The sequence below is a fragment of the Budorcas taxicolor genome, chromosome 10, assembly GCF_023091745.1.
Source record: "Budorcas taxicolor isolate Tak-1 chromosome 10, Takin1.1, whole genome shotgun sequence".
In the NCBI taxonomy this organism is placed as follows: Eukaryota; Metazoa; Chordata; class Mammalia; order Artiodactyla; family Bovidae; genus Budorcas; species Budorcas taxicolor.
Window position 1 is genome coordinate 12,700,626 of NC_068919.1, and position 27,801 is coordinate 12,728,426.

At 48.7% G+C, this 27,801-nt stretch overlaps 1 protein-coding gene across 1 annotated transcript; it reads left to right on the forward strand.

Moving 5' to 3' along the window:
• Positions 1-26,265, forward strand: SLC24A1 (solute carrier family 24 member 1). Its single transcript, XM_052646996.1, has 9 exons — positions 1-1,866; positions 12,467-12,520; positions 14,149-14,257; positions 18,009-18,095; positions 19,115-19,206; positions 22,468-23,055; positions 23,771-23,860; positions 24,815-24,981; positions 26,016-26,265. Exons 1-9 carry the CDS (start codon positions 1-3, stop codon positions 26,263-26,265), a joined length of 3,303 nt encoding a protein of 1,100 aa, XP_052502956.1.
• The last annotated feature ends 1,536 nt before the right edge of the window (positions 26,266-27,801 follow it).

The window sequence follows — 27,801 nt, forward strand, 5'->3', positions numbered from 1 at the left end:
ATGGGGAAATTGATCAGGATGGGGACACAGGAAAGGCGGTCACTCTGGCCAAAGCGGCTTCATTGGAGCCGCCCCCTCTTCCTATTGGGAATGTTGATCATAGGTTCCACCTACCAGTACCTGACGAGCCCACAGGGCCTCCCCACACTGTGGGCAGCAGTCTCTTCCCAACACCCTGTAAAAGTAGCCAGCCGGGACCTTTCCAACAAGGAGATGATGATGGTGAGCAGTGAGACTTCAAAATCTAGCTCTGAAATGGAGGTTGAGGCATGGGCACCTGAAGCCACAGCAGGCAGAGATGGAACAACACCTGGCATAGCAATGAAGAACACCCCCAGTACACCTAGAAGAACAGCCAGCATCACTCCAACGATACCCAAGAATAACTACAGCCCAACACCAAAAGGCACAGGAAAAGTTAAGGAAGACACCTCAGCCACACCCAGCGGAGAACTGAATCACTACACTCGAAGCAGACCAATGGTAAATAGTTATACCCCCGTGACACCCAGGGGAGAAGTAAAGAGCTCCCGCCCAACTCAATCCAGGGGAAAGGTGGAGAAATACTCCCCATCCCCACTTGGTAGAATGGTAAACAGTTATGCCCCATCTACACTCGTGACAATGCCAAGGAGCCATGGGATCACCCCCAGAACAACAGTGAAAGACAGTGAAATTATGGCAACCAAGAAAACGCTGGCGACCAACCCCTCCAAGAGACTAGTGGAGAAAACCACCCCAGCTCCTCTCAAGGAAATAAGTAACACCCCAACCTTCCTGTTAAGTGACTTAGACACCTTGACTTCTCCAAGAAATGTGGTAGAAAAGAAGACCCTAACTACCCCCAGAAGAGTGGACAGTAATATCTCAACCAACCCCCAGGAGTTGGTGGGGAAAAACAATCGGACAACACCCCAAGGAGTGGTCCTGGAGCACACTGCGGCCGTCTCTGAGGGGCAAGTGACAATAACCACCATGACACGCAGCAGCCCAGCAGAAACCAAAGCTTCTACTGATGCTTGGACAGTCAGGAATCCCTTGTCCAGAACCAGTGCACCGACCATCAGAATATCCTCAACCACCTTCAGGGGGCTTTTGAAGAACCCTTCCAAAGCACCCAGCACCCCAGCAACTCCCAGAGTCAGGGCAAATCTGACCGTTCAGGTCCGCCACTGCCTGGTGGTGGAGCCAGCCCCAGTTGCACCCACTGCCCCCTCCCCTAGTTGGACAACAGCTGCGATCCCAGAGATTCCTAGTCCCTCAGGACAGCCAGACCTGCACCCCAAGGCAGAGTACCCCCGAGACCTGTTCAGTGTGGAGGAGCGGAGGCAGGGCTGGGTGGTCCTGCACATCTTTGGCATGATGTATGTGTTTGTAGCCTTGGCCATCGTTTGTGACGAGTACTTTGTCCCTGCCCTGGGCGTCATCACAGACAAGCTGCAGATCTCTGAGGATGTGGCAGGCGCTACATTCATGGCTGCTGGAGGCTCTGCCCCCGAGCTCTTCACCTCCCTCATCGGCGTCTTCATCTCCCATAGCAATGTGGGCATCGGCACCATAGTGGGCTCTGCGGTGTTCAACATCCTCTTTGTCATTGGCACTTGTGCCCTCTTCTCCCGGGAGATCCTCAACCTCACCTGGTGGCCCTTGTTCCGTGACATCACCTTCTACATCTTTGACCTAATGATGCTCATCCTCTTCTTCCTGGATAGCCTTATTGCATGGTGGGAGAGTGTGCTACTGCTGCTGGCTTATGCCTTCTATGTGTTCACCATGAAGTGGAACAAACAGCTCGAGCTCTGGGTGAAGGAGCGGCTCAACAGGAGGCCAGTGGCCAAGGTCATGGCCCTAGGGGACCTCAGCAAGGTAAGAGCAGGTTGGCTTAGGCTTGTTTAGCCCCTTTTGGGCAAAAGAACGGAGGGGAGAAGGCAGGGACTGAAGAATGAAAAATGCTGGATCAGACCTCAAGAGATGAGTGAGTGTTCTGGTTCCCTCGCAATTCATTCAATATTTATAGAGTCCTATTCTCTGCCAGTTGCCATGCTGGGCTTTTGCAAGAATGACCTTGGGTCAACACCTAGTCATCCCATAAAATGGTTATTATTATGATCCCCCATTGGCAGGGGAAGAAACTGAGGCCTAATGAAGTTAAAGCACTTGTTCAGTGTCATAGGGAAAATAGGTGGTGGAGCTAGGATGAACCCAGGTTGGTTGGATTGGGTCTTCAGAAATGACATTTGAGCTGGGCTTTGGGGAATGTCCAAGGAGATATCAACAGGGAAAAATGATAATCTTTTCCATGTGCATGGTGTTTAGGGTTTATCTAGCACCCTTACTTTCAATTAATCCTGTTTGTTCACATTCCAGACCTGGGGCAGCAGGGCTGGTAGCTTGGTTAGGGTCTGAGAAGGAGGAGGTTATTTGAGTTTGGTTTGGTTTTTAAAATATTGGAGGTGGGAGCTCCTCTCATCCACTGACAGGCCAGCCTTGGGTGTAGAGCTCTGTTTCGGTGCTGACTGGAGATCAGATATTAAGAGCTCCAACTCTGGGGCTTTCTTCTGACTCCGCAATTCCGTTCAAAGAATTTCTCTGCCTCTGTGAGGGACCTTCTTGCTAAATTCATTGCTTGAGTCAATAATCTGAACAGTGCGATTTAACTGGAGAAGTGATCTCTAAACATCCATCCCAAAGTTTTTTGTTCCTTGAGACTCAAAAGTGAGAGGACCCTAGGGAACACAGACCTCACTTCTCTCATGCTCCTAAAGGTGAGTTTGGGCAAAGGTTGGCTCATAGCCTGCCTATTTCAGATCTCAGAGAAGCCACTAGTGTGAGCAGAATTTTGCATGCAAAGAGTAGAAGGACTTAGCTGCTTAATCCAGCACAATTTTGATGAGTGGGCAGGATGGAGACCAAACTCAGCAATACATCTCAGAGCTATGTGGTACAAAGGAAATGAAATGCAGTTCCTTTAGGACTTCTGAGATAACATGTGGTGTTCAGAGCATGGAACTGAGTTGGGAAATGTGGGTTCTAATCCAAGGCCCCCTCTAACTATTTGACCTTGGACAGACCCCCTTCCCATCTCGGGGGGAAATGACAGAGTCCAACTAATCATGAAAAGGTTCTGTTTAGCTCTAACATTCATTGTTAATGTCCTGTGTCTAAGTGAGTTCACTTCTGGCAGGCCCAACACAGCAGTTATCTATCTGATCAACTGACCTTCAATTAGTATATTTGTGTGGTGGCCCCAAAAGGAGAAATATCCTGCCCAAGTTTGGATAGCTGGAAGGCTTCCAAACTGGAATGGGAACCTGGTATCCTAACTTCCCATTCAGTGCTAACTTCCCAGATGACTGCTCTAAGAAGCCAGAGGCTTCAAAAAGAAAGGGAGACTCAGAGCATTACCTCGTTTAAACAAACGGGCCTCTCTCCTAACGAAGTTGTCAGGGCAGGCTTTGCTGAAGGTGGCTGTGAAACCTGGTACTCTTTTCTGGAAAAGCATCTGTGGTTTGGTGTATGTTAGACAAACAGTTTTCAAAATGCCTCTGACTTTCCTCCCAGTCCTTCGCAGTAATTCTGTTTTCATTTAAACTCTACAAATTCTCAATTTTGCATTTTATCAGAACTGGAGAAAGCTTGCCAAGCAAGTAAAGTATAATTGTGATTTCAGAAGAGAATTTGTAACTTACTTAAAAGACTCTTCAAGGTCTTTAGTAGCAGCTCTTTGCCAAGCAGTGAGAGCAGTGCTAATTACAACTGTTCTTATCTATTTATTAAAGCGGATCCAGTATGAATTTTAATTAACAGCATTATTAAAAAAAAAAGTTGAAATACTGGCTGTCCTTGACAGTAAATTTGTATTTATTTAAAATTGAAAGCCTATAGTGAGGACTTTCTGGCATGAACAGCTGCCTTCTAAAAATTAGTGCAAATAACTAAAAAGCTATAACTATTTAGAAACGGATTTTGAAAACATGTGAATTTGCAGTTTCACCCCAGGTTTCTTATAGCCAGAGACAGGGGCAACTGCTTTTGCTTGTATCGTTAATGTCTGTGTTTGGCTGCCCAAGACCTGTGATCATGTTCAGTCCAGTTCAGTTCAGCCGCTCAGTCGTGTCCGACTCTTTGCGACCCCATGAATCTGGGAGATAAATTAACCTGCCCTTCACTAACAGACTGAGGCAAGCTATTCTGTTTGAATTCTTCAAGGATTCTCTGAAAATCCAATCTTTGATCTGTGTTTTTCTTTTCTTTTTTGGCCATGCCAAGCAACATCAGGATCTCAGTTCCCCAGCCAAGGTCTGAACCTGGGCCCTGGCAGTGAAGGCCCAGAATCCTAACCGCTAGGTGACCAGAGAACTCCCGTCTCTCAGGGTTTTACTGAAAAGTTGTTGAGGTGATGTACGTATGTCACAGGCCCTCCACCAGTGTGGATTCCTTTCCCTACTCCCTTTTCTGTGTTGGTACTCATTTTTGTGATTTATGCAAGGGTGTGTACTCACCCCTGCAAATTACCTTACTTTAACTATGAAACTTTAACTCAGAAAATGAGCTTGCCTTGTATGTCACTCACACTGACCTATCAGTTCACACCTCTTCCCTGACTAATGGGTCCCTTTTGAGCATCACTTGGAGAAGGCAGGAAAACTAGGCTTAGTAAGTCAGCCACGCCCCAAAGGTAAGGAAGTAAGAAGTAGGGAAGGGGCAGACAGTGGTCAGGAGTCAAGGAGGAGGAGGGTTGGGGAGAAGTCAGAGCCACAACTGCTCAGGAAGTTTAAGCAGGGCAAAGAGAAGTAGAGGGCGGTGGGAGCCAGCTCCCAGGAACAGGAAAGACACTTGGGCCTCTCCCTTCCTCTCATGGTAGCCGGGGGTGAGGTGTGGCCACAGGATTAGGCTCATCATTGTTATTAAATAGGGGAAATAATCTTTGTGTCTCCCAAAGGGCTAAGCTCAATGCCTCATCCCTAGCAGAAGCTCTGCAAGTATTTGGTTGTTTCCTTAGGGAAACAGCCTGTTCCTCTAACAGGTCAGGGTCTCCGGTTTACAGAGAAAAGGGAGTAGGGAAAGGAATCCACACTGGTGGAGGGCCTGTGACATATGAACATCACCTCAACGACTTGTCAGTAGAACCCTGCAAGACGGGAGTCCTCTGGTGGCCTAGTGGTTAGGATTCTGGGCTTTCACGACCAAGGCCCAGGTTCAGACTCTGGTTGGGGAACTGAGATCCTGCATGTTGCTTGGCATGGCCAAAAAAGGAAAAAAAAGAAAAAAGAAAAACCTCTGCGAGAATAGATTGTGATTGCCATTTTGCAGCTCAGACGCTTGGAGAAGGTAAGTAACTCAGCCAAAGTTGATAACTAGCTGGTAGTCCTTGTCACCAGTTCATGAGCCTGTTTATCTGGGTTTTAACCCTGTTTCCTCTGATAACTTTCCCTGTTACCCTGGGAAAGTCAGTGCAACTTGATAAACCTATATTACTGAGCACTTAGATGAAAAGCAGTAAGAGGGACAGGCATAGACAAAAGCTCCTGTAAAGGGGACATTGTGCAAAGTGCTACAAAGTCATTTTGCTTTTCTTCCAGATCTCACGCTGTTCATCTGTAAAGTGAATAGGATGAACTAGGGCAGGGTTTGGCAGACTTTCACTGTAAAGGGCCAGACAGTAAATATTTTAGGCTTTTGCAGGCCGTATAGTCTCTATCACAACTACTCAACTCTGTCACCATAGCCTGACAGCAGCCACAGATGATCAGTAAACAAATAGGAATGCCCTGTGGTGTTTTCCTGAGAGTTCTCCCACCTGAACAATTTGAAGATGTAAGATCAGCATAGAACAATTCATTTTTTAATGAAATATTCACCCAGCTGTTATCTGTGGAGTTTCTCAGCTAGAGGAGCTTTCACTTTTTATTCTGCTCTGATAATCTAGAATCAGAATAAAGTGGGTTTTGTTTTTTTTTTTTGGTGAATGATTGTATTCAGAGTTCACACTTGAAAATATTTCCAGAAAAAAAAATGATATAGTATCAAACACAAACACATAGTAACTAGAGTCTTTCTTTTAATGCTGGCTGCAAAAAAATAAAATCAAAGCTAAGAATATTTCAGACAACATTGTCAAACTGATATGTATTGGTTTGAGAGTGCCTTTTATGAACCCAATAAAGAAATGGTAAATGTTTGTATAGTTATCAACACAGTCTAATTTAGCTTGCTCTGAAACTTTTGCACCTGGGTTTGAAGCTCTCAGTGTTATTTGTTCTGGTCCCAGATGATAAATATCTGACCTTCCTTGACCATGCATAGTTGCAGAAAGCTGGAGTTGAGGCTCTAACCTGGCTAAAACGCCTTATTGTGCTTGAAGGATGCTGGGCCCTTCTTTGTATAGAGAGCTACAGGCTTAGGTAGAAAGAACCAGCTGTCTGCATGAGATGCTGGCTGGCGAGACAGCCCTTCGCCACAGAGCACGAGAGGTGAAAAGGTATGCAAGCTGGGGAATGAGACTGGCCCAGGCTCCTTTGGAAGCCGTATCCTCATTCTGCCCCCGAGCATACTTCAGAGTGTGAAACCTCAGGAAGAAGTCTGTCACTCTCTTCTTCAGTGTGTTGCAGGCTATTTTCTTCCTGGCAGTTTAAAAAAAAAAAAAACCAACAGGAACCCCAAGCAGACAGACCTGGTGTCTCTTTAGGAACCAGTCTTCCCTTTCTTGTCAGGGTTCACATTTATTCCAGTGCCTGCGCTGCCAGCCAGCCAGCTGTCTGCTGTGAACAAGCAGCAGCCACCAGCACCCTTCCTGCCTCTGTGGGCCTGCCTTTGCCAGCTTGCCTGTGCTCCTGAAGCACTCACCCTAGTTAGTCTGAGGGGTTCCCTCCTCTGTTTCTCTCTCTCTCTCTTTTATTTTTTTGGCTGCAGCATGTGGCTTTGTGGGATCTTAGTTCCCCAACCAGGGATCAAACCCAGGCCCTTGGCAGTGAGAGCGTGGAGTCCTAACCACTGGATCACCAAGAGTTCCTTAAATTCTTAAATAATAGTCAGCTTCCCCCTAGTTATCAGGAAAATATGGCAAGAATCAAATCCTGAGTGTTAAGGCTTCTTTTCCTCATAAAATTCTCTTAAGCTTTCAGCATTCATCTGCTGCTGGGTGCTAGCAGAGGATAAAATGAATCATAAGAAACAAGCAAATATTAACAGAAAAACTCAAACATCCGATCACACATTTAGAATGACTTATTTTTTCCTATAGATGTGTGTAAAATCTCTTCTAGAGATTTTATATCTACTCATACAACAGGGTAATCTTTTTTCCCCTAGTGTATGTGATGGGATTAGATATGAATTTAGGTAATCATGTGAATGTGGATGTGAAGTCGCTCAGTCGTGTCCGACTCTTTGCGACCCCATGGACTGTAGCCTACCAGGCTCCTCCATCCATGGGATTTTTCAGGCAATAGTACTGGAGTGGATTGGCATTTCCTTCTCCAAGGGATCTTCCCAACCCAGGGATCGAACCCGGGTCTCCCGCATTGTAGACAGACGCTTTACCGTCTGAGCCACCAGGGAAGAAAACAGCATGACTTCTGGATGCTCTGCCACCTGAATACACTGGAAATATAAAACTGACAGAAAATGTTTTAATGTGGGGGAGTGGGCATGTGGATGATAGACAAGTAAAATAAGTTAACACATTTCCGAGTATGAAAAGTGCTGTGAAGACCACAAGCAGTGCACGTGATGGAGAGTGAAGGTAGCGGGCCCTCGTCAGCCAGGGAGAGCAAGGGAGGCGTCCTGGAGGAGTCCAAGTAGACATGTGCAGAATGAGGATTCTTCTGGATTTCTTCCCCATGCTCCATAGGGGACGACGACGAAACATTTGCAAGGACTCAAAGCAGGGACAGACCTTGATGCATTAGAGGAAAGAATTAGAAGTCAGGATTCTTGCCTGGGGAATCCCATGGAGCTGGGAGCCTACAGGCTACAGTCCATTGAGTTGCAAAGAGTGGGGATACAACTTAGCAACTAAATAGTAACAGTAGATATTTAGTGAGTAAGGGGAGAGTTGCTTCTTCAGGGCCCTGTGGTTCACATGCGGAGTTTGGGTTTTATGTGAAGTTCAGTGGGGAATGATGTAATGAGGAATCATATTTAAAAGGTCACTATCTAACTGCTGTGTATAAAGTGAATGGTGGGTGTGCGAGGGTGGAAGCAGGGAGTCAAGAGGTTATTGTAGGTATCCAGCATATATTTGTGTGTGTATCTTTGAGAGGTATTTTGAAGACAGAATCACCTGGGCTTGGTGGTACTGAGGATGTGGAGGGCCAGTGAGAGCGAGGCAAGGAGGTGGCTTGAGCAGCGGGGTGGATGGTGGCGCCATCTAGTGAGAAAAGGACGAGCATGGGAAGAACAGGTTCTGGGGAGACAAGTTCCCACCCTGGAATGAGTTTGAGGGTTTATGTCACCTCCAAGTGGATGCCTCTGAGAGGCAGTTGCACAAATGGACTTAAAGCTTATGAACAAGGTCAGGGCTGGAAGTAGAAATTTGTGAATTACCAACAAATGTATGGTTATTACAATCAAGGACCAGCTGATGCTACTCTGAAAGAGAGAGAAGGGATGAGAGAGAGTTTAGGATTAAGCCCTAACGAATTCCAGTGTTTGTTTATTTGGCAAACATTTATGGACTCTCTTTGTCAGAGACCTGTGTAGGAACTGGGGATACAGTCAGAAATAAGGCACAGTCCCAGCCCACAAGCGGCTCAGCCTGTCAGAGGAACAGGAGTTGATCCAGGTTTTGTGGGGTCTGACACTCTTTAAGAAAAGGAATATAAAACCATTGCTACAGAATTAAACATGAGGCCTTGGAAGGGTTTGTGTAGGGGAGAGATGGACCCTGAGGTTTAAGCTTTATCAGTTCTGTGGTAAATTCCTCTTAGTGGGGAAGACAGAAAAGTAAGGCTAACCTTTACCGTATCACGTGTGATGATATAGTTAAGTGCTGAGGGATTTAGCACTGCTGAGAGTGGACATCTCAACAGCAAGTCAAGGAAGGCTTCGTAGGGGAGGTGATGCTTAGCCAAATCTTGAAGGACAAGCAGGGGTTGGCTGATGGAAGAAGGGATAGGAGTCTCCTAGGCGTGTGTAAAGGCCAGTGCAGCTTCACCATCTCTCCTTCCCCTGGCCTTTATGCATGTCAAGGCACGTTTTTAAATAGTAAAAAAAAAAAAAAAAGGCATGTGAAACTAATTTTAATATTGCATTTCTAGCTACTGAGTTCTTGAAGTGAGGCTAGTCTGAATTGCGATGTGCTGTAAGTATGAAAGGGTTTCAGAGGGTTAGTTTGAAAAAAAGGGGCTTCCCAGGTGTTTCAGTGGTAAAGAATCTGCCTGCCAGTGCAGGAGAGGTGGGTTCAGTTTCTGGGTTGGGATGATCCCCTGGAGGAGGAAATGGCAACCCACTCCAGTAATTCTTGCCTGGGAGATCCCATGGACAGAGGAGCCTGGCAGGCTGTAGTCCATGGGGTCTCAAAGAGTTGGACATGATTGAGCAACTGAGCACGCATGTATGAGAAAAAAGGTAAAATTTTTTGTTAACATTTTAAAATTAATTACAAGTTGAACTATAATTTTGATATATTGAGTTAAAGTACATTATTAAAATTAATTTCACCTGTTTCTTTTACTGTTTAAAAATGTGACCACTAAAAAAATTAAAATTACATATGTGGCTTGCATTCTGTTGCTGTCAGGCAAGCACTGGACTGTAGGTAAGCAGGAGGCTAGAATATGCTTAGCTAAGGAGACTCCCCCCTGAGGACATTGAGCCCCCAAGGTGCAGGGAAGGGCCATGATGTCCTTCTCTCAGAAAATCACTCTGGCTGAGGGGTGAACAACGAACCAGAAGAAGAGACCAGGAGTCAGGAGGGAGTTATGGGATGGTAGGCAGGAGAATAGAGAAATGAGGCCACATTTGAGGACTTTCAGGAGCTAGGTCTGACAGGTGTACATGAGCTGTGGGGGCAGGAATTTGGGCAGACTTTCAGGTTTCCAGCCTAGACAAATGAGTGGGTCAGGGTGCTAGACTGTATTCAGTAAAGTTATGGCTCAGACCAGGGATTTAGAAAATCTTTATTGAGTGAATGCCTAAAAGAATATCACAGACTCGCATGCGCAGTTTAGGAACTGTGTCTCAGGTGATCTAGAAAGGGAGAGGTGGATCACCTGCTGCGTCGGTGGGAGATGGGAACTGGAGGTCGGGAGGACAGGCCCTTGAGGGGTTGCCCCGTGTGCCACCATTCCCGTGAGCAAGGGACCCTGCCACTCATCTTCATCAAGATGCCTCATAGGTGTTGGGGGCTTGGCTGGTATGAAAGACGTCTTTAGTTTCCTCAGCCTCTTGGTTAGTTTTCATGAGGAGACGGTGGGCTGGTGGGGCTGAAGAAAGAGGGGGATGATTGGTGTGATGTGAGAGGTTCATGGGGGAATGTGTTTGTAATAAGGGCATACTCTGAAAGCACCTCATTGCCGGTGCCAGTACCCGTATATGGACCCATCTGTCACACTGAAATGTAGGCAGACGTTTACATCCATTTACCTGAAATGTCAATAGTTTGAAACAGAGCCACTAGGAAATATAAATTTGACTTCATGTGATTTAGTAAAAGTAACACCAAAACAAACCTCTGAAAAGAGATTAGGAGATGGGGAATTCTGGCACTATTGTTGTGAATGTGGGCAAGTCACAGACCCCTTCTGCATCTGTCTTGTTATCTGCCAAGATTGCAATAATACTAGTCTTGTCTGTTTCATAGAGTTAGTATCAAGTGAGAAAATGCATGTGAAGGGCTTCAGAAAGTTACAAGTGCCCACTGAGGGTAGAAGACGTTGATATGTACAATGAAGACTGAACCCACAGAGGAGTACTTTGATTTAAATAAGTCTGAATGGAAGAGAAATCACTAGGCATGTGCTTCCTGGGGCAAAAGTCAGTCTCTCCTTTCCTTTTGTGGACAGAACCACTCATCCCAAAGGGTAGCTTGGCCGCTCATATTTCTCAGAACTCACTGGTGAGAATCGGACATCATAAATAGTGAGGTGGCTGGGTTGTGGGGTTTGGTGCTGTAACCTCCTGTATCCCAGTGAAAGAGCGAATTTGTCCAAAAAATCCACAATGCCCCCTTCATAATCATACTGGTTGTTTCTATTTTGTTTCATTCATTGTATGTTCGTTCATCCATTCAACAGTGTGTGTCCAGGCATTCCAACCTCTACCACCCTTCAAAGATTACCTAGATTTCACCTACTTTTCAGAGGCTTCCATGTCCATCCTAGCAAAGTACCTTTATCTATGTCTCTCATTTCTTCAGGCACATTCTGCTTTGTCATGTGTTGATGTTATCGTCGGTCTTGATTCTTTTCTGTAGCTAGAATCCATGCCCTGGACACCTTTGTATCCCCACAACACGAGCACAGTTCCAGGTAGACAGCAGGTGCTCAGAAAATAAGAACTGAATGATGAGCAAATTGGGTGGATAAATGTTGGGTAGCCCCGAATCAGGCAGCATTTTCTGCATTTTCTGATCAGGCTGAGATGGGAGTGTAGAAGTCCAGTTCTGCCGCTTGCCATGAAGGCGATGGGATGGTGGCGGCAGTGCTAAGGTGAAGACGATTACTGGAGGAGGCCATTGGTGACTGTTCACTCATTCAGCCAGTATTTACTGAACCCTTGCTAAATGCCAGGCAGCGTTCTTGTGCTTGGCATATAAGCAGGTATCATAAATGAAACAGATAGTCTATCTTTAAGGTTCTAGTGGGACAGTCAGTTTATTTGTGTTTGCCAGCGTACAAATGAAGGTGACGTGTTAGTCGCTCAGTCGTGCCCGAGTCTGGGACCCCATGGACTGCAGCCCGCCAGGCTCCTCTGTCCATGGGATTCTCCAGGCAAGAATACTGGAGTGGGTTGCCATTTCCTTCTCCAGGGGATCTTCCCGATCCGGGGATTGGACCCAGGTCTCCTGCATTGCAGACAGATTCTTTACTTCTGAGCCACCAGGGTATCCCATACAAATAGCATACAAATTGGGGAAAGTGCTATGAAGGAAAAGAAGAGGCGTCCATAAAAGAGGATTAGATACACACCTTAGCTTCCTGGAGGAAGATGGCATATAAATGCAGACCTGAGCCATGGCGGGTGGGGAAGAGGGCTCCAAACAGAGGAGGAGGGGCCGTGTGATGCGAGTGAAGAGGGTGGTGCTGAGGGGCTGAAAGACGGTGTAGCTGGGTTGCTGCGCCTCAGCGAGTGGACACATTTGATTGGGAATACATGCAGACTGAAGCCAGACTGTGGACGTCCAGGCAGGTCATGTCTGGGTGTGTTTCTGTGTTTCCGCACGAGGGCTCCCTGGAGAGAGGGAAGTAGGGAGGAAGGGGGAGGGTCTCTCTAAACATCTTGTGATTCCTGTCCCTGTTTGCAGCTGGGCGATGGGACAGTTGTGGTGGATGAGCAGCAGGATAACAAGAAGCTGAAGGTGGGTGCCATGTGGAGTCTGCCCAGGGGGCCACTGCAGGGTGTCAGAGGACGACCACAGACCCGGGACGCTATGGCCCAGAAGCCGGGGATCCTGGGCTGGGCTCAAGCCTGGGAAGCTCCTGGGAACTCTGTCAGGGTGAGCAGGGAGGGAGCCAGAGGGACTGTCACCTCCAGGTGGCCTTGGAGGGGGCGCTAGCTTGGAAGCTAAGCCCAGAATGTCACTGCTCACTGCCTGTGTGAGCATGGGCCTCAGATTCTGCATCAGGAAAATGTCTGGACTAGACAAACTCAAGTCCCACTTTGTAGCTCCAACACTCTGGTCTAAAAGCCGAATTACTTGTGGCTTTGGAATGCCCTAGAACTAAGAGAAACATACAAAGGGCGGGGCAAAGGGATCTGAGGTTTCTGAAAAACTATGTCTTAGCTGCCTTTGGCCTGTGGGGCATTTGGGAAGAAGTTTGAGGACCTTAGAAGAGGCTGGGTGCTGAATGAAACTTCCCCCATCCTACGAAAATTCCTAGGACTGTTGTGAAGTATTATGTGACCATAGCCACTAGATGGCAGAAGAGGTCAGGTCCAGAGGGCTGGAGGAGGACCGAGCAAGCCGCTCGTCTGACTTTGGATGTTTCCCATAAATCAGATGGTGTTTCTATGTGTGTCACTAGTGTAAAAAAATGAACAAAAAATCCAACCGAGTCAATTTAAAGATCAGATTGGCTTTATTCAATAATTCCTGAATTGGTCAGCATCCCATTTAGCAAATAGAAAGGAGTTCCAGTTTGCTTCAGGCAAGGTCACCTTCCTTTGGGGGATAGCAAGGGTCTGTCAGTAGATCACCTCACTAGTGTGTTAACCAGGTCTTTCCAGACTAACTGGTTAAGAGTACGTTCCTGGGAGGGGCTGGAACTGCAGTTAGCTTAGGTGTCTTATGTTTCAGTTTGGTGATGTGAGCAGAGCACAAGCAACTCCATTTCGGGCCTTTGGTCTCTCTTTCTAACGCTATGAATGAGTAGGTGTCACACCTGTGTGTCTGCAGATGCAGACGTGTGTATGTGTGTACCTGTGAAGGTCTCTTGAGCACATGGGTAGAAAAGAAAGGGCTGGATTCCGAAGACCTGGGTCCCCGTCTTAACTCTTTCACTGATGCCCCAAAGACGGATAAGCACTTGGCCTTGGTGACTTTCGGTTTTCTCTGTAGGTGGGGGTGTCACAGCCTTGCTTGTCTCCGGGGGTGGGCCAGTGACACAGCGCCAGGGTGTTCTCTGGGGACTGTCAGGGGCTGTGCGCATGCGCAGTGGGGCTGTCTGTGAGGTGTGCGGGTGAGACTGTTTCTTAGAGGGTGGACTTGCAGGGATGGACCATCCCTCAGGAATGTGGTGTCCTTAATATACATCGTCTGCTCCCTGTCAGGAGCTTGGGGAATGACTTGGTAGGTAGAATTAACCAGTCATGGAAGAGTTGAGGGGAGGCTGAGAAGGGAAGCGCTGTAACTCTCCTGTTGAGGTGAAGGGAGAGGGGACGCCAAGATAAGGCTCTGATCTTTACTTTTCACGAGGCCCCCCCTGTGGCGCCTCCCCTGGCTCTGACGGGGGCCCAATGAGGCCTGTGCGGCTCTTTCCTGTTCAGCTTTCGTCCATGCTGACCCGAGGGAGCAGCTCGGCCTCTCTGCACAACAGCACCATCCGCAGCACCATCTACCAGCTCATGCTCCACAGCCTGGACCCTCTGGGGGAAGGTAAGCAAGGCCTGCCCAGCCCTGCGTGGTCTCCCTGTCCACTCCTTCCCTTCTGAGCTGGACAGAGCTGGGGCTTGTGAAGCGCAGAGGCAGTGGAGTGAGGGCGGGAGAGGGTGGGTGGCAAGGGCAGGCCGTCGGGGAAGCCTCACCCAGAGGACCCTGAGGAGCTGAGGCCCTTCGTTACGCACATCCCCCTACCTCCCTGTCTCTTTGTCCCTCCTGTGAAATGAAAGGGTTCATCTGCAGTGAGTGAGGCCGGGAGGGTCGCGTGCCCTGCAATGGTCTCCATGGGGGCTGCCCTCAGTGACTTCCTGCAAAGCCCACTCCTATGAGTTAGCTCCAATGTCCCACAGAGTCTCCAGCCAGGTGGTGTGGCCAAGGTTGCTTCTGGGGGCACCTCCTGTGGGCCCCCACGGCTGGAAGTTCTGGCTGGTACCTTCCTTTGCTCTGTATTCAGCTTTGGAGTCCTAGGAAGCTGGCTGACCCCTCCCTCAGCCAGGAATCCCAAAGGACACCCTGAGAGCCAGCAGGACCACTTCTGGGAGTCGTGAGGGTCCAAAGTGCAGTGGAGGCTAAAGTCTAACTTGACAAATGATAGAAACAGCTGAGAGTCTCACCATCCACCTATCGCATCTCGCCTATTGCCCCGCTTCCTCAGAGAGCCGTCTTGGACACGCTTTGCAGGCCCCAAAGGGCACTCTCAGGTACACTCCTATTCTCTTGGGGCGCCTCTGTCTCTGGGATGCTGGTACAGAACTGGAGCCGGGCAGGAGCCCCATCAGAGAAAGTTGACTTTTGGGCAGAAGCCAAGGAGTGCAGTTGGGCAGGAGGCTGAGGCCTGAGCTGAATGTGACACCAGAGACTGACCCGTGAGGCCCAGGGACAGATTTTAGGGGCTTCAGATTTCTCAGACCCTGAAGCGTCTTCTTCACATAGGATATTGGTTGTTTAAGACAAGCATAGTGTACTGTGTAAAGCAGAGTCAAAAATAAGGTGATCAAACCTTTCCTACAAAATCTTGAAGGAGAGCCTCCACAGACATTGGGAGAGGCCACCCCCATGTCAGCTTCAAAAAAACAGCACCCCTGGGGTTCCGGGGTGCAGTCTGCAGCATCGGCCAGGTGGTCAGTGCTGGGGGTGTATCTGGCCAGGGCACCGTGAAGGAAGCTGTATCCCTGGGTTAGGCCTGGCTCTCCTTGTGGAACTGTCGGCTCTAGTAAAGTCCTAAAGATAAAGACTTCTTCCTGAATGGGCCTTCAGGGGCCCCTGCCTGAGCCTCTTCCATGACCAGTAGCTGCCCGCTGGCCTACTTGTCCTAACAGGATTATGTGAAGTCCAGGCTGTGTCCAGGCCAGGCCGAGGTCAGAGGAGATTGATACTAAGGAGATGATCCGGCCACACTGAGAGCTGAGAAGCCACGTGAGGAAACAAGCACTGGGGGGAGCCAGTGACAGTCATCCCCGGGAAGACAAGCATGTCTTGTGTGGGTGTGTGGCTGGTGTGCAACGGCCCTCCCGGAGAAGGTTTGCTGATGTTGCTGGCGTGCGGCCCTGCTCAGAGAAGCTGGCCCTGATCCTGCACCCCGAGATTCCATCCAGGAGGGGCTGGGATGAAGGCCTTTGTTCCCAGCACTTTCCAGACATGTTTGTGTTTCTGTATGCTATTTTCAGATGGCTGTCCAGATGTTTCTACCCTTTCCAAGTGTTCCAGCTCTTTCCACAGAGCTGATCTGTGGTCTGAACTCTTACCCTGGGCAGGAGCTTTACCTCTCTAGTACCTCATGCTTCTGGTGACTTCACATGGACGTGTGCGTGTGTATATGAGAGACGAAGGAACAGAGAAAGGCCCTGAAGCTGACCTGCGTTCCTTAGTGGCGTGGGAAGTGAGAGGTTAGGGCGTGTAATGAAGAAGAAGAAGAAAGAGGGAAACTTGGTTTTCTTGCCAGCCCCTCCAGGCAACAGTCCACAGGTATTCTTGGCACCAGGACAGGGGTCAGGGGAGCCCTTGGAAAAGTTATGTGTTGTTCAGCAGAAGACTGCAGTGCTTGATCAGTGTCCACGGGGGCGCGGGAGCTGTCTGCGTGAGGCAGTGGAGTACCCACTTGCTGACATTTCAGTTCTGATGGGACCTGCTGAGCAGGCCCACCGGGACAGGATGCTTCACGGGATCACACGTGCCGGAGTGATGGCTCTGTGGGGGTGGAGCCAGTTGCCAGAGGCAGCTGCAGCTGAACCACCCTGATTGCTCAGGAGACAGGTTGAGAGAAGGAAACTCCAGACCTGCTTCTACTTCTGGACCCAGGCAGAGTGGATTCCCAAATCTTGAGTGTGCCGGTGTTGTGGACCAGAGGATCTTCGGGGTCCCTTCTAACTCAGACCCTCTGGAATGCTGGGCCTCAGCGGTGCAGAATTGCTTCCTGGGTGGAACAGCTGCTCTCGGCGAGTGTTGTCAGCTCATCATTGTTGTCATAGCTAACACTTAGGTAGTATCTTGTAGCTGCCAGGCACTGATTTAAGCATGTTCGAATATAAATTCACGTATTTCTCCAACAACTCCGTTAAGATTTTATAGGTGAGGAATCTGAGGTACAGAGGATCACCCTGCTGGATCCATAGCTAGCAAGTAGCAGAACTAGGATTCAAACCCAGGCATCCTACTCCAAAATCTAAACTAACATGGCAATATTTAATGCAGCAGTTAAAGTATTTCTGTTTATTTTGTCCCTTGGACCCCCACATCAGTGTTCTGAGTATATCATGTTGTTGCTTCTTTAGAGAGGGGACACTGAGGTGTAGCGGGGGTGCACAGGCTTCCCCAGGCCACCCGGCACTCACGGGGCACCAGCCTGGACCCCAGATAGACCCACGGCCTTGCTCTGTTGCCGTGCCCTTGTCCTTGCCCTGCGGCCAGCCCAGCTGTGAGGAGGGCCCTCCTGAGCCCCTGCAGCTCAGGCTCGTGCCTCTCAGCTGAAACCGCAGCGCTTTGCATGTTGCCTGGAACATAGTCATTGAAAGAGAGTTGACTTCCCCATGTTTCTTTTCTGGAAATCAGGACAGCACTGTTCTGTGCATGATGCTCTGTGGACCACCAGCAAAGCATAAGGCGTGCACAGGGGTCTGGAAGGAGGCTCTGCTGGGGTTCCAGGTGTCTGAGGTCGAAAGGAGTGTGACAGGAGCTTGATGGTCCGTGATTTCCCTTTCCCACTGGAGAGGGGGGGCTTATGAGCATAGCCACCAGGAGTGCCCTGGAGCCAGAGCAAAGTACATTCATAGACGGCAACCTGCAGACCTTACAGGGGTTGCGGGAACACCTCCCTGTCATTATTTCCCCATTCCCTGCCCATTGCGGACATCACCAATGAATCATGATGCTCTGCAGCCACGCTTGGAGCAGAATTCTCAATTCAGCACTCAGGCAGCCATCGCTTGAGTTCATAAAGGACATAAATACTATTTGTTGCCCCCAAGTCTAACCATGTCATTTTATCAGAAGAGAAACAGGCCTAGAGCAGGGAATTGATTAGCTGAAGGTCATAGCCAGTTAGTGACAGTGTAGGGAATCTAAGGCAAAACTGTGGGAATTGGGCACTGTGGATAGGCCTACGGGGACCAGAGTCTGCATGTTGCAACTTCCAGGCCAGACTCCTTCCACCCACGTCAGCTGCTCTGGCCGTCAGCTGACCAGGCTAGCTGAAGGGTGTAGCAGGGACACTGCAGTCCTGGATAAGACGTGTTTCCTTTCTCATTCACAGCCCGGCCCTCCAGGGACAAGGAGGAGGAGACCTTGATTCAGGAGGCAAAAGCCACGCCTCAGGCCAAAGCAGAGAGCAGACCAGAAGGTGAGAGGATGGTGAGACCAGTGGGCTTTCTCCTGCCGCCTCCCTCACCCCTGTCACCAGGGTCTGGGCGTGCCTTCTGCCCTCTCTGGGCCAGTCAGCTGGCGTGATGAGCTAGCGCTGCCCTGTGCCCGCTGTCATCCGGCCTCCTCCTTCCACTGTGCTCCCTTCCTGACGTGGCTGCAGGCCCGAGGGCAGCTCAGTGCAGCTCCTTCTGTACCCTCCTCACATAGGGTAGGCAAGGCCTGGCAAGGGTATTGGACGTCTTTGCTAAATCTTGTCCCAGATGAGAGTCTGTTGGACTCTGTTTCTTCTTCCTGTCGCTTCTACACAAGGACTCTGCTGCTAGGGAATTGGTATGAGACCAGCAGCCCCAGTAATGGAGGGCCGTCAGGGGTCTGGTGACACACAAGTCCAGCATCCGTGTGGCAGCCGGGACGAGGGACTGAGACAGCTCTGCACAGCACCCCAGGCCTGCCTCATCCACCCAGCAGGCAGGTACAGCAGCATTGTTACCACTCTGTAGACAAGGAAACTGAAGCTCAGAGCAAGGTAGCCAAGAAGTGAGAGAGCGTGTTCCTAAACCCAGATCTCCAGACTTTGCGATTCTCTTTCCCGCCGTCCTATTCCAAGGCTCCCTAGCTGCTGCCTTGGAAAGCAGTGGGCTCCTCTCCATGTAGCCGGTTAGGGGGAAGGGCCAGGCGCTGAGGGCTGGGGCTTTGCCTTCTCTCCCAAGCTGTTCACAGTATCCTTGGCCACAGTGCCAGGATGTGAATGCCTGGAAATCCAGGAAGAGTGAGGAGAGCGGCTGTCCTCATGTGCAGACATCTCTGTGGACAGGACGGGAACGATTCATGTCACATCATTTTCCTTCTCCAGTTGATGGGGAGTGCCCCAAACAGACCTTCTGAGACCCTGAAGTGGACAAAGCCAATAGCCCTGTAGCCACTCCCACCATCTCTGCCAACTGCCCTCAGCACCCAGCACACTCTTCTGACCTATCCCATGTTTATCCTTTAAAGAGGAGGAGCCGGCCAAGCTCCCTGCGGTCACGGTCACACCAGCCCCTGCTCCATGCGTCAAGGGAGATCAGGAGGAGGATCCTGGCAGTCAGGTAGGCACAAGCCTCTTCCCAGGTGGCGGAATTTGAGAGGCCCAGGAAAGCACTTGCCATCCAAAAGTCAGTCCTTCTTTGAAGGTTGGAAACGGCTGTTGGAGGTTCATTCCTCTGGGGTAAGCATTGCCCTTTCTTTGAAGATCGAATACCTCATGGGGCCAGTTAATTCACTGTAATACCTTAGTATGAGTGAGATAATATGTATTAGAATATGTTGCCAGCTGTCACATGCTTTAAAAACGTGAGAGTAACTGTTGGGGGGAGGGGCGGTGGTTCTGTCAGGCGCTAGGGTACAGTGGAACCAGGCAGTGTGAGGCGCAGTGGGAGGATTGCTGGGCAAAGGCCTTGGGACCTTCCAGGCTGCCTCAGCCTGGCTCACAGGCCTCCTGAGTTCTGACACTGCTGCCTTTACAGTCTCACAGCCTCTCTTCCACCTTGCTGCAACCACACTGAACTTGTCTCCATGCATTTTACCTCCAGGCCTTGCTTCACATGGCCTTCTCCCTCCAGAATGCCCCTTTCCCCTACATCTTCATATATCCTAATCTCACCCATTCCTCCAAGCTAGTGTAAATGCCTCTTTTGCCACAAAGCTTCCTTGACCCCACAGTGTGAATGCCCGTGGTGCTCTCTTCCTCTCTTAGGGCCCTTACTGCCTTCCCTGTACTCTATTTGGGAGTCTCTCCGAGTGCCCCTGCGAGGTGGTGAGATTCCGGAAGGCAGGATCCGAGTCTGAGTGGTCTCTGTCCCCCGCTGCTCCCCTCCCCTCCCGCCCCAGAAACACAGTGCTCTGCATGTGCTCAGTGAGGGGTCAGTGACGGACAGTACATGTGCATTTAGTTCACAGATTCCAGCCCTGACATTCTCCTCTACTGGACACCCAGGAGCACTCAATTATATCTCATCCTTAAGTCAGCAACTTTGGGTTCAGTGTCTAAGACATCTTCAGTGGTAGCATGAGTGTCCTGAGTAGGCCAGTTACAGCTGGCTTAAGTAAAAGGGATTGAGAAGATACAGAGGCGTCTCCCGGGACCCCAGGTCAGGAAGTGAAACTTAGTCCCACAGTGAGTTGGACCTAGGCCTGGGAAGGCATCTGTGGCCCTGCTGGCCTCCCTGCACGTCCCACCCTCCCTCATGTCCTCCTCCGTGTGCAGCTTTATCACTCCTGGCAGCTGACTCCATTGCTTCCTTATTAGCACACGGAGACCTAAACTACTACCCCAGTCCTCCAGTCCACAATGGGATCAATCAGTGACTGGCTCCCTGTCTCAGAAGACAGCGAATCCATTCAAACCGGGGCACAGGTCAGGGGTCAAGCCTATGTCCAGTCAACTGTGGCAGGGAGAGTGGGGTGCTTTGACTGCAACGTGGGCGAAGGAGCCACCTGTCAGGGACTATTGGGGTTGACAGTTCTCACAGAAGAGGATGTTATTGATTTAAATGACTTGTCATTTTCTCCAGATTAACTTGGGGAAGCGAAGGCAGGAATTATTCATTCCCATCTGAAAGCACAAGCCTCATGGATATTAATATTTGACTTCTTCTTTGGATGGTCTGAACCCTGGTTGCATATTAAAATAATTTGGGGAAATTTTTTAAAAAACCACCCAGGGCCCACTCTCAACCAGTGAAGTCAGGATATCTAGGGTGGGTCCTTGGGCATGAATGTCTTTAAATCCTCTGCTGCTGCTGCTGCTGCTAAGTCGCTTCAGTCGTGTCTGACACTGTGCGACCCCAGAGACGGCAGCCCACCAGGCTCCCCCGTCCCTGGGATTCTCCAGGCAATTAAATCCTCTAGGTGATTTTAATATGCAGCAGAGTTTAGAATCACTGAGCACCCACTGGGGATTGGCAGTGTCATGAAATTTGTTATGGACGATGTACTTCATGAGCACACAGCCTGGGTCATTTACTCAAGGGATCGGATCAGCACATTGTGAAGTTGCTCAGTCGTGTCCGACTCTTTGCGACCCCGTGGACTGTAGCCTACCAGGCTTCTCCGTCCATGGGATTCTCCAGGCAAGAATACTGGAATGGGTTACCATTTCCTTCTCCAGGGGATCTTCCCGACCCGGGGATCGAACCTGGGTCTCCCACGAGGCAGACGCTTTAACCTCTGAGCCACCAGGGAAGCCCTGTTATAAGTTATTAGGAGCCTAATCTGAGAACCCTAAGAATCAATGGCTTATAGAGCACGTGGAGTCAGTCCATGGTACCCAAACATGTCTACAGATGCACTTATTAGAAGTACTTGGCAGCATATGAAAATAGATTCCTGGCTTTCAGTCCTACTTCAGTTGGTTCAGTGGGGCAAGGAAATCTGTATTTCTAATAAGCTACCGGGTTTGGGAACCCAATATCTCATTCAGTCCTGGCACTTGGGAAGCAGGGTAGCTTGGTGGTGAACAGGCCAAGCGTTGGACAATTCACATTCAAATCCCAGCTTCATTACTGACAAACTGTGTGGACCACGAGCAGGTCATTTAACTACTCTGTAGCCTTGCTTCATCTGTCAGATGGGTTTAGTTCTATCTGTATGATAAATTATTTGACTCAGGAAACCTACTAAGTGCTAGTTGTTGTTGTTATTATTATACTACTTAGCATGATGCCCGGCACATAAAAACCTTCAATGAATTGGTATCTTCATCATCATTTTACACATATAATATTGCTGTTGAGTTTTAGATGGACTCAGAAATGTGATGTAACCACCAAACATGCCATTTTAAGCAACATTGATGGAAGCATCATATCTAAAATAAGGGGCATGATAATCCTGTTGGATTCTGAGGTGTTATTTTAGAAGCCTCCTCATGGGATATAAGCTAACTAGAATGAGTTCATCAAGAAGGGGAGGAGGCTGTAGGACATCACATGGGGAACCATAGAAGGACCTGGAAATCTTCAACCCAGGGAAGAGAGGCTGTCTCTGTGCGGAGAGTGTTCTTTGTGGCTCCAAAAAGCAAACCTATACACAGGGGGTGGAACTTTGGTATAAATTTTGGACTTCAAACCAATCAGAGTTGTCAGGAACTGCTTTATGTGGTGAGTTCTCCATCCCTAGAAATCATCAAATAAAGACAGGACTGGGTAGGAGTGTTGTAAAGGGAATTTTGCTGAATGATTGCACTTGTTTCTTCCTCATACTCAAGCTTTTAGATACATTCTGAGAACAACAACAACAAAATGGGAGAAACAGGAAAGGGAACAAGCAGAGCGGTCATTTCCCATTAATCTGTTGGCTTTGGATTGCAGGGAGTAGGGGCTGAAGCTGAGAGCACAGGTGAAAGGACAGGTGGCAAGGCGGCAGCTCCTGCTGAAGGTGAAAGTGGAGAGCAAAGCGGAGGCGACGCTGCCTTAGAAGGTGAAAGTGACGGAAGAGGAGAGAATGAAAGTGAAGGTGACATCCTGGCAGAAAGGAGAGGAGGTGATGAAGATGAAGGTGAAATCCAGGCAGGAGAAGGTGGTGAAGTGGAAGGTGATGATGGTGAAGTGGAAGGTGATGATGGTGAAGTGGAAGGTGATGAAGATGAAGGTGAAATCCAGGCAGGAGAAGGTGGTGAAGGTGAAACTGGAGAACCGGAATTGAATGGTGAAATTCAAGGTGAAGCCAAAGATGACGAGGAAGGTGTAGATGGTGAAGGGGGAGGTGATGGAGGTGACAATGAAGATGAAGAGGAAGATGAAGAAGAGGAAGAGGAAGAGGAGGAGGAGGAAGAGGAGGAAAACGAGCAGCCTTTGTCCCTGGAATGGCCTGAGACCAGGCGGAAGCAAGCCATTTACCTCTTTCTCCTGCCCATTGTGTTCCCGCTGTGGCTGACGGTTCCCGACGTCCGGAGGCTGGTGGGTTTGCCCAGCTGTCCCCAAGTCGCCTGTCCTTAGGGAAGCTCTGGGGCCTCTCTGCCTGTCCACTCAGAGGAGGGAGATGATAGGGCAAACCAGCTTTTCGGGGCTCAACCACAGAGGGTCTGGGATGGAACCTGCAGCTCTAGAGGGGACCATGCACCTAAGGGACATACTGATGGACTTGGGAGGCCCTGGAATGAGTTTGTTTCCACCGCCGGAAGCAACGTGAAATAATCTGTCCTTAAATTCTCAGTTTCTTGATTTGAATATGGGAATGATGCCACTGCACCCCCTCTATATTTCATAGTGACACTGTGAAGACCTAGGGTTCTAAGTGCTGTTTCTACTCTGTATTCCTATTTATAGGGAAAGGTCTGACTAATGTACTCCACCCAAAGGGGAACCATATTCTGTCTCTGGATCCAGAGAGGGGCAGAGTGGGGAAAAGTTGCTGAAGTCAAACCAAATACCCAGGTTGGCTGGTCCTAGTGCAAGCATATGGCTCTCTTCATTTTGTCAGTGCTGAACCCCCCGTCTAGTCTCATCCAGAGTAGGCCACTAAGCCCATCCTTTTCGAGGTCCTCACCGGAGACAGAGGTCAAACATCTCCCTATCTCTGTCACTCCTGCAGATCTCCTGGGGTTCTCTCAGAAGGGCCAGAGCCCGTTAGCTTCTGCAACTTATTTCTCTTCCTTCTCAAACTTTCAAACAGGAGGCTAAGAAGTTTTTTGTTCTCACCTTCCTGGGATCCATCCTGTGGATAGCCATGTTCTCATACCTCATGGTTTGGTGGGCTCACCAGGTGAGTGTGGGGCAGGAACTAAATCCTGCCTCCATGGGCCAAAAGGACTTTTTTCCTTCTGGGTGAATTTCTGGCACCCAGGGAATGGCGAGCACCAAGTGAATTTACAGTTCATACATTGTTTGTAAAGGCTTAAAAGTAGACTTCATACTTTATATATATGCAGTACTTTTCAAGCAGGGCTCTTCTGTCCCCCGCTCACACAGCCATCTGACGGAAGGCCCTTCTCAGCCTGATGCAGCTGACCACTCCTTATTAGCCTTATTCCCTGCTTTCTGTCCTGCCTCGCCCACTTCTCTCCACCCGGTGAGGCGTACACGCTAGAGAGAGCAAGCTCAGTTTTGCCTCCTTCCTGGCATTAATTAGTCTTCTTGAGTGCGCATGGCTTTTCTCCTCTACCTGGGACACTGCACTCAGCACAGAGTTTTATTACTGTTTACGTGCTTTTCTCTTTTCTCCCCAGCTGTTAGTTTCGCATGACCTTACCTCACTCAGGCCAAGGGAACGTTAACTCTGAGGAAGGTCATGGTTTTGCACAAAGTAGTATATGGTTGGCGCTTCAAAGAGTAGGGTCAGTGTTGCACTGTTCACACTTCTGCCTCCAGCCTCTAAAAACTGCCTGGCACATGGCAGGTGTCTGTGGCTCTGGGAAGGGAAACATACCTGAACAGGCCTCTGGAGGAGCAGTTCTTCGGGGAAGGTAGAGGTGTTGTGGTTAGAATGACAGGTTAGAAAAGAGCAGCATCCTCCTCTGAAGCCTTGAGCAGAGGCCCTGTTCTTTCTCTCCATGGCCCATCTCCCCAGCTGTGAGTTTTGCATGACCCTACCTCACTCAGGCCAAGGGAACATTAACTCTGAGGAGGGTGATGGTTTTGCACAAAGTAGTATATGGTTGGCGCTTCGAAGAGCCTCAGATTTTTCACCTGCTGTTGCCATGGTTTCTCCATTTACCAGGTTGGCGAAACAATAGGGATTTCTGAAGAGATCATGGGTTTGACAATCCTAGCAGCAGGCACATCAATTCCTGACCTCATCACCAGTGTGATTGTCGCTCGGAAAGGCCTGGGAGACATGGCTGTGTCAAGCTCCGTGGGCAGTAACATATTTGATATCACCGTGGGGTGAGTGGCAAACTGGCTTTTCTAAGGCATATCATGGCTGGAAAACACTGTGTTAGCTCTGTCCACTCACTATACATGGAATAAAATGGTGTTTATGTTATTGGTTTCCACAAGGTAACAAAGTATCCTCCTTTCATTCATCAGAGCCAGAAGGATAATAGAACGAAAATGCTGCCTGAAATCTGACTGGAATTTATGGATAAATTGAAAACCGAAGTCCATTAAATTCCATTACCAAATACAGTCAAATGCTTGGCTCACTGACCCCCAACGTGGTGGAGGTGGGGTTGGAAGGAGCAGTGACTTTCTGTCTTACTTCCTGGTATTCCTGCTCCTTTGCATTTGGACTCCTGCCTGCTCAGAGGGTCTAAAAAGCATTTTGTATAAACAAGTAAATGCTGCGTCTTCTGTAGGGATTTGCCTACTGGCTCCTCCCAGCTCCGTCACAGCACCGCGCCTGTTTTCACTTCCCCAGTCACCTCCAGGATTTGGGTGTGGCTGCGATTTTTTTTCATTTGAATTTGTTTATGTGTGTGTTTGCAGGGTGGAGCAGGTTAAAGGGCTGAGGCGAGCCCAAACTACCAACAAGTGTCAGGAAATGTCCTGAGCTAGGCCTTATCGTAAGGATTTAAGAGATTTAGGTTAGTCATACAGAACCCACAAAGTATGAAGAAAACAGTTCAGACCCAGAAAACCTGTTTTAATCTAGGGTTTCCAGTTACTATCTGTGAGTATTGGGTACATAATTTTAATTTCCCTGGACCTGAGTTTTTTATGGCAACCCACTCCAGTACCCCTGCCTGGAAAACCCCATGGACGGAGGAGCCTGATAGGCTACAGTACATGGGGTCACAGAGTCAGACGACTGAGCGACTTCACTTTCCTTTCATTTTCTAACCTTTGACATGAATATTTTCTGTTCTATTTCATATGTTTGTGTAAAAATAAGTGCTTTGTAAATTGTGCAGTACTGTTGTGTATGTGGGACTATCATTGACATAAAGAACATTCACACCGTTTCTTCTGTCTTGCAGCCTGCCCCTTCCTTGGATGCTTTTCTCTCTCATCAATGGATTGCAGCCTGTTGCTGTCAGTAGCAACGGCTTGTTCTGTGCAATTGTTTTGCTTTTTCTCATGCTCCTGTTTGTGATCTCTTCAATTGCATTATGCAAGTGGAGAATGAACAAGGTCCTGGGCTTCACCATGTTCCTCCTGTACTTCGTATTCCTGATCATCAGTGTGATGCTGGAAGATCGAATCATATCCTGCCCTGTATCTGTCTGAGTCAGAGTCACTGTTGCTCAAAATGGACATGGATCAGAAAACCACGCCAGAAGTTACTGCGCCTCTTGTACATTAAAGAACGAACGAACCTGATCTAGGAGAGGGAAGTGAGTGGCCAAGAACCTCTGATGTGGGCTGAAGTTTATCCTTGGAAGCACCTGCAGCTCATTGCGGATTAGGACTCTGGAGGGGTGGTGTTCCTACCACCCCTTCAAGGAGGCCAAGAATGGCCTGAGTGAGAGGCTTTTCTAAAATGAGGTAACTGGGAGGGAGGGTTGGGACAGGCATCATAGCGCTAAGATGAGCACCCATGTGACAGTTCCCTGATTACTCCTGAAGGGCTGCTGATCCCAAACAGGCAGGTGTGGTCTCACCCTCCTGGCCCTTGCCTCAGCACGTGCTGCCATTTGCTGTCTCTTCTGCTGTTCAAAGTACGTGCTTCTAGCAGGTTTGTACTCCTTACAGTTCAGTTATTGGTGAGTTTAAGGGGACGAAATCTATAGATTAAAAAAAATGAAACAAGAATCAGTTATCATTACACATCATGGTGAAGTTGCTCAGTCGTGTCCGACTCTTTGCGACCCCGTGGACTGTAACCTACTAGGCTTCTCCGTCCATGGGATTCTCCAGGCAAGAATACTGGAGTGGGTTGCCATTTCCTTCTCCAGGGAATCTTCCCGACCCAGGGATCGAACCTGGGTCTCCCGCATTGGAGGCAGACGCTTTAACCTCTGAGCCACCAGGTCCAGTAAAATGTGTATCAATGTTTTACAGCTTTTTCAAAGGAGGACATTTGGTCTCATTGTTGCATTTCTGAAAAGTCAAAGTAAGCAGCCCAAGAAATTATAATTTGCCGTTCAGTTGGAAGGTGTGGTATTAGGGGAGGAAAACTATTCTGAGGGTCATTTAAAAATACGTACTTACCCAAGTTTGTGTGGTCTCCATCAGGTGGGCACCTTGAGCAATTAGACATTCTAACAGAGCTGTCCTGGCTGTGCCCCACCCCTCTCATATTCTCACCTAACAGTGGGAGCTGCTGCCAGTGAGGGAGAAGCAAAGTAATTTTTAAAAAGAGTCTAAAGTCAGTAGATCCAAATCTGGTTTACAAAGCAAGAGATCCAGTGGGGCAATGCTGTTTTTGTATGTCATCTGAGACAGGATTATAAGCAGGAAGATTGATTTCTTATGTGGATTACAAGTGGATATTAAGGCGATTACAAAGGAGAAATGCTTAACACAGTGCCAAGATGGAGAGGAAAAAAAGTGTTACTACCTTCAAGGTAGCTGGTGTAAAGGACACCTGTGTTTTTAAAAAATTGTGTGGTTAAACATTTCATGTGGAAGCTGAAATGCTTGTATATTGAATATTGCTGCTTGCTGCCTTTTACTGGCATCAAGTTAAGGGGCACATTAAAAATGAAACAGTGCTATGTCACTGGTTATGAAGCAGAAGGAGCTCAGGTGAATGTCGTTTATGACAGTGAATATGGCTTTAATTACAAACATGAGAAGATTCACCAAAGACTAGAAGATAGC